Below are 7,482 nucleotides of genomic sequence, written 5' to 3' on the forward strand. Positions count from 1 at the left end.
TAGTAATAATAATAATAATAATAATAATAATAATAATAATAATAATAATAATAATAATAATAATAATAATAATAATAATAATAATAATAATATTAATGATTGTTTTTTTTTTCTTCTTGAGATGTATAACTACTTTTGTATGTTTTATAAGGTTTATGAAAAAAAAAAAACTCTTTGAGGTTGTTTTCCTCTTATTTATAGAGCTCACTGAGATATTTTATCTCATCCCAATTATTATTATTTTTTTAACAGTTGGAGGAACATGAGACATAAAAATTAGCATCAGAAGATCAGTTCCAAACTCCTGGACTTAGAATTTGATATTTTTTTTTGTTTTATGATGTAATCAGACAATTGTAGTTTATTTTCAAGATGTGATATTTTATGAATCTACTAAGCATGTTGTGAACTATATTTCTGAATGTAGTTTTCAGTTATGATGGTGATTCTAATTTACTATTCATTATTAATTACCTCTGTTTTATTAAGGTGTAAGGGTCCAATTATCATATTCTAGACAAATGATAATGGGTCTTACATTGTACCTCCGTAGTTTGATGAAACTCAAAAATTTGATTGATCTTAAAGATCCAACCTAAAGCATCAAAACCATCGAGAGTTGGAAATGATCGAGCTTAATTTGCTTGATGGAGGTGGTTGTGAAATGATCGAGCTTAATGGCCATGAGAGTTGGAAATCCAGCGGGGGCCAAGCCAGTTCGCATATGCGTAAGTTCAGTCGAGAGTTAAGTGAGGTTGGCCTTAAAGGCTTGTTGATTGAGTAATAACTAGTGTAAGGTTTCACCAAGCTATGGGATTGGAGTAGCAGCCATAGCAACTCAATGAAAGCACCAAATGTAAGGGAATCAAATTTAGTAAAATGAAATTAAGAATAAAATGCACTAAAAAGAATTGTCCTCGGTAAGTGGAGTAACCTATGAATTTACTGAATTTATTCTTGCCTTTATTAATTGTTCCCAATGGTACATATATAGTGCTGGAGTTTAGTTGACCGCTATAAAAAATACTCTCCTAGCATAAGGTAAATCTTACGGTAATGTACTCTTAAGAATTCATAGCATATTTTAAAAAGATCTTATTTTTAAGTAGACAAAGACATCACTCTTATCTAATACATGATACAATCATTCATCCATTTGGGCCTTACTCTGTTTCTCTTACTTTTCACACACAGGCCTTGATCTGGTCCAACATCATAATAGCTCAACTTCTCTTCTTCTATCAGATTTTGACTTATGACACAATGACTCCATTAGTACTATGAGAAGATTATTCATCTATACTATTTCTATCATTTTACTTATATCTAGGGACGACAAAGCAATTTGTACACGAAGAATATCTGCGAACCAAATTCGTCACAAACATAAAATCAGTAGTTTATGCGATCGAAATCGGTTTTGAAATTTTATGGTCGTGGATGACTTAAACCCACCGTAAATGGAGAGTATCCAACAAATTTAGTCACCTGCCTTTGAAAAAGAATAAAAAAGAGGCGTGGAAACAAGTTATTAAAAAAAAGAAGAAAAAAAAAAACACTATAGTCTTGAAGTTATTAAAAAAAAGAAGAAAAAAAAAACACTATAGTCTTGATATACACCATGTAATCACACTTAGAGTCGTGCCAAAAACCACTATTGTTTTTATTTGATATTTTTGAAATAGAAATTAAAAGGCTTAATTGCAGTTTTGGTACTCCTATTTTAGCTGAATCACGAAAGTAGTCCATCTATTTTATTTCTCCCCAATTTTGGTACCGCAAACAGAATTTTGGTCAAAATTTTGATAACATGTCATTTTTTTAAGTCACATCATATCATTTATTATCATAGATTTCAGGTACAATTGTTTCACCACGAGATCTTGAGGCATGATGTGACTTAAATAAGTGCAAAAAAATAACATTTCATCAAGTTTTGGACCAAAATTCTGTTTGAGAGACTAAAACTAGAGAGAAATAAAATGGGGGAACTGCTTTCGTGATTCAGTTAAAATAGAGAGACCAAAACTGCAATTAAGCTAAATTAAAAACATAAATTTCAATACTTCATCCTGAAGAACTAGATTTGCTTTTTTCAACCTTCGACGGTTTTTATTCATGGCCAAACACAAGTTAACAATGGATGAGAGATGAGGACAACATACATGTATGTGACTCCGTTTGGTTGAAAATGGATGCAAATTTAAGCTCCTCGGTTTGGTACAAATTGCAATTTTTGGACCGAAACAACTTGACATCGACCGATGCTAAGTCCTACATGTAAATATATATATGTTAGTAAAATTATTTAAACTAGATGCTAACCCGTGTTGCACGAATATATTTTAATTTATTTAATTTAAATAATTTTTTTATAAAAAAAAAATCAATATGAAATCTTGTGTCTCAATTGTCAAATGATTATTGATATAGTAGTTATATCAATAATATATATTCAATTTTATTAATGTAATTTATATAAAAAAATACCCAACAATATATTTTAGGAGCAAGTAGGGTAGGAATAGGTCAGGCCAGACCAGTCTTTGAAATGCCTGAGCCTGACCTACGATTAATTTTTTAGGCCTAAGTCTGGCCTACGGCCTATCATAGGCTTTTTTTTTGGGCCGGACATGGCCTTTTTAAAAGCCTGGCCTGACTTGGAAGCCTATTTAAAAGCCTTATTCATATTAAAACATTTAATTGTTCTACTCATAACATGCTCTCCACATACCAATATCAATGTACAAATCTATATATATTAAACAAAAAATAATTTTTCTAACAAAATAATTTTATAAAAATCTGAAACAAACATCCTTTAAACCCTAAAATATAATTCTTGATTTCAAAGAATATATATATTTTTTGAAACAAACACACCCATTATTACCTCTCAAACAAATACGGAAGGACTACTGAGTTATTAACTAATTGAATGGCTACCGAATATGAAACGACTACCAAATATGGAATGACTACTGCCTAATTGATATAATTTAAAATAGAAAATAATATTAATATAATAATAAATTAGGTTAACGTTTGCTAATTAAAAACATAATGTAGGCATACTTTATCAATAAATGAATTTAATTATAAAATACCTAATTATCAATTTCAATAACGGTGGAATATTACTTTTATAATATGATTATTCGAAAGTAATATTTTCTAGATATTTTTGGCACGCTTGACATATTTTCTTTTAATTCAGGAGCACATAGAATAAATCATTAAATAATAAATCTAGATAATTACTAAGATATAGGTGTATATACATGAAATACACATGAAAATATTATGGTGTTACATACTCTATTAGAAACATAATTATAGGTGATAATATTCTTTATGTTAAAAACACGTAGATTATTTTCTCTAATTTATTTATAATTTATGTTACCTTTAAATAGATAGTCAATAATTAATATAAATATCTGTTTTTTAATTTAATCTGTATATTTAGTAAATACAATTAAAGAATAATTGTTCTTATTTGTTTGTTTTCTCATCATCAAAATATATCAACTAGATAATTATAATTAAAACCACTTTGCACTAACTCTTTTATCTTTTTAATTTGATTAATTTTCGTCCTTTATATTTTATAGTTGATATATTTTTAATATATTTTTACAAATACAACAAAAATTATAGTAACATCTACCCTTTCTAACAAATTGTCAATATATGTCTACTATAATATATATAATAATTATATAATGGTCATTAACAATACTTTTATTTAATAATATATATATATATATATATATATATATATATATATTTTTTAAATTATTTAACCCAATAGTAGGTTTGTACTTGAAAAACGCTATTCACATGCTTTAAAATAGATATCAACTCGTTGAATTGAAAAATATTTATCCGAGTTATTTGTATTTTTATCTCATCTTTGTTAAATTTACATATTTAACTTTATAATTAATCTTAGATTTAACCTCAATAGTTCACGACAAAAACATATAAATATTTGAAAGAGTTATGATGAAAATGATTAATATTTATTATTTATAAGAGATAAAAGACTAATATAAAATTAAAAAATATAAAGGATAAAAACCAATATCTAATAAAAAAATATTAAAAAATATTTAAATCAAATAAAAAAAGTCATTCCAACGAGGTTATAAAACGCGCTCATATAATATTGTTTCTCTCAAACGAGATGGATCGAGCAAATGACTAAACATGTTTAGAATTTATTATTTGAAATCTTCTTTAAAAAGTTATTCATTTTCTAAAACATGTTTAGTTCAAAGTTTATTATTTTAAAAATGACTCATTTTTCGTGGGGTATGAAAAATGACTTACCTTTTTTAAATTTAATAGTAGCTGTAATTCTTTATATTTTTATCAATTTATAGAAATGATCTCTTATATTGAAAGTCGAAATGATCTCTTAATCATATTTTTAAATTAAAAAGTGACATTTTGATATATTTTAAATGATATGATATACGATTTTATGTTATAGATCTATCTAAATGCATTAATTATGCATATATCATTGATTAAATTACAAAATAATGTTTTTTAAAATTGAAAGTTAATTTTTTAGAAAGTTTTATTACAATTTCATAAATATTAATTTACATCATAATATCATATGTTACATTATTTAAAATATGTCATGTCATCATTTTTTTAGTTAAAAAATCATAATAAACAACTAAAACTATCAAAATTTTAAATAAATAAATCAATTTCATAAATTAATAAAAATAAAAAAACAATAATCATAATTAAACTTATTTTTTAATTCAAACATCGTTGTAGCGAGGTTGATTGTTTATTATATTTAGAGAAGGATAATCCCTTTACGAAATGGATGCTTCACATTCACATCTATACACTTCGGAATCACATGTCTTGCATGGATTATTAAACAACTCTTGAATTCTTATCCAAACATATTTCTTTAGCAAAGATGAAAACCAACCCTCACCATCTAACTCACGAAAAATATGTAGGAATTTAATATCACGCTACTACAATAAGCACAGCATATATGTCAATCAAAATTGATTCAATTGATAAATAATTAATTCACATTTACGATGTATATTGTGAATTCAATTTCCGTCGTTGATGTAAGAATTTATTTAATAGGTAATATTTAAATATCTCAACCAACGCTTTTTAAACTTTAATGTATGTCCTTAAGGTAATATTTTATATGATATGTTTATTAAAAAGTCATGATTGAACAAAAATTATTTTTTTTTTTACAATTATATAGAATTTTTTCTCTTCCTTTGACAATACAAAAAAAATAACACATAAATTTTTTAATACATTAACACAAACATAATGCATCACAAATTCCATCATAAAAAATATTAATACAGTATTCCCTCTTATCACAATGAGTGATCTAATTGAATATTATTTCAAAATAAATTATGAAAAGTGTATAAATGAACTAAAGATAATAATACTTTTACAAAAATATCCTCATCAATTATTGGAAAATTGGAAAAGGTCATTATTTTAAAACATATTATTTTTTCAAATGAGTAATTCACTATGAGACGAAAGAAGTACTTCTGGGGACCATTTAAGTTTTTCGCCCAAATATTATAAAAAATTTATCCATAGATAATTGCATATATAAAGGGTTTTTTTTTTGTTAGTCATCTCTATATATAAAACGCGAAAAAAAAGAACCCCTAGCAAAACAACATTGTCTCTTTGATATTCGAGCAATAAATAATCTCTTTAATCTCAATGTTAAGTATGTTCCCTTTGATGGTGTCCCTCTATCAGGTCACTCTTGTATCTTAATTAGGATGGCAATTTTGTGTATCTCACAGTTAGAAAACCTGAGATATATAATGCATATTGACAGTAACTTTTTTGTTTTCCACACCATAGTGCATTAGTTTAGTCATTTTTCATATTATTCGAGACACTCAATTTTAATGTTTTCTTTTTTTTTTCTTCATGTTTTTCTTTAGATTGAATTGTGCACTTACTCTTATGCCTTATGCCGATAAGCTGATTGGTCCGATGACCCACTAATATCAAGTCTACTATGAATTTTGTATTTTTTATAGAAGATTCTCTAATATATTGAAATATCAAAAAGCAATACATTCTTTTATGCTCTTCTACAAAAGCTGAATGTGATGTTATGATTGCCACTACTTTTGAGATAGTTTGGGTACACTGATTTCTTATTGTCAAAGTTATTGTCAAAGTTTCTTGACTGTTATATATATACACCTATCATTAGAGTGGGCTTTTGGAAATATGCATAATTAGCAAATTAAACCCTCAGATAACATATTCTACTTGTTTTACCTAAAAATAAAAAATTGATGCTGTTGGAAAAAACCAGAGATAATTGGCGATAATTATCTCAATAGTGCTGAATATTTTTTTCCCCCACCTGTGCAGATAAATGGCTAAACAGAAAATACAATTCCACAGAGCAAAAATAATTGGCAGAAAATTAAATATGAGACAAAGGCAATTTTTTAACGTGGAAAACTTTTCTCAAATTGAGAGAATAAAAACCACGGGACCTAGTCCAGTAAAACTTCCACTATAATAATTAATGGGTACACAAAGAGTCTTCCTAATAACAATAGGGAATATCAATCAACAATAACAACCCTATAACAACCTTCCACTAAAGTGGGTATGCCAAAGTAGCTCTCAGAGAAGATAAAACTACTCAAATTATATATTAAAGTAACAGACTCAATGGTAGGAATAACATACTAATTTTGTAGATCAAACGGAGCAAGTTTGATACACACATGTTACCATCACCGGAACTAAACCCTTATTTTTCTTCTCTGGCAACCGTTTTTCTTCAGTTGTTTTTCTCTGTGTATTCTTAGGGATTTCTAAATCCCTTTTATTACCTTCAAGTGGGCCAAACCCATTAAAATCTTTTTTTTTCTTTTTCTTTTTATTTCAATAATAATAATAAAACTAGTAAAATTGGTGGGTTCCACTTGAGGAGTGAGCCCACCTAACAAATCTCCCACTCACAACTCAAGTGGGAAGGTACTGCTCAACCATGCCACCTTTCTTTCTACAACATATCATCTTCGACACATGCAAGGTCTTTGTCATCATATCTGAACCATTCTCATCAGTATGAATCTTCTCAATTAAAAATGACTTCATTTCCAGTGCATCTCGTATCCAATGATACTGCACTTCAATATGCTTCGACTTTGCATGAAAAGTTGAATTCTTGCTGAGATGGATCGCTCTCTGACTGTCACAGAATAACACAAACTTATCTTGCTTGAGGCCTAACTCGTGTAGGAATTTCTTCATCCACAAGAGTTCTTTGGAAGCTTCAATTGCTGTAATGTACTCAGCTTCAGTAGTGGACAAAGCAACACACTTTTGTAGTCTTGATTGCCAAGACACAGCTCCCCCTGCAAAGGTCATCATATAACCAGAAGTAGATTTTCTAGAATCAAGATCACCTGCCAT

At 27.6% G+C, this 7,482-nt stretch overlaps 1 protein-coding gene across 1 annotated transcript in view; it reads left to right on the forward strand.

Moving 5' to 3' along the window:
• Positions 1-784, forward strand: part of LOC105852616 (uncharacterized) — an 8,318-nt gene extending 7,534 nt beyond the window's left edge. Inside the window, exon 6 of the mRNA XM_012718795.1 lies at positions 589-784. Within this exon, the coding sequence (XP_012574249.1) occupies positions 589-784 (196 nt within the window). The remainder of the gene's footprint in view (positions 1-588) is intronic.
• Positions 785-7,482: the final 6,698 nt, after the last annotated feature.

The sequence above is a fragment of the Cicer arietinum genome, chromosome 7, assembly GCF_000331145.2.
Source record: "Cicer arietinum cultivar CDC Frontier isolate Library 1 chromosome 7, Cicar.CDCFrontier_v2.0, whole genome shotgun sequence".
Taxonomy (NCBI): domain Eukaryota; kingdom Viridiplantae; phylum Streptophyta; class Magnoliopsida; order Fabales; family Fabaceae; genus Cicer; species Cicer arietinum.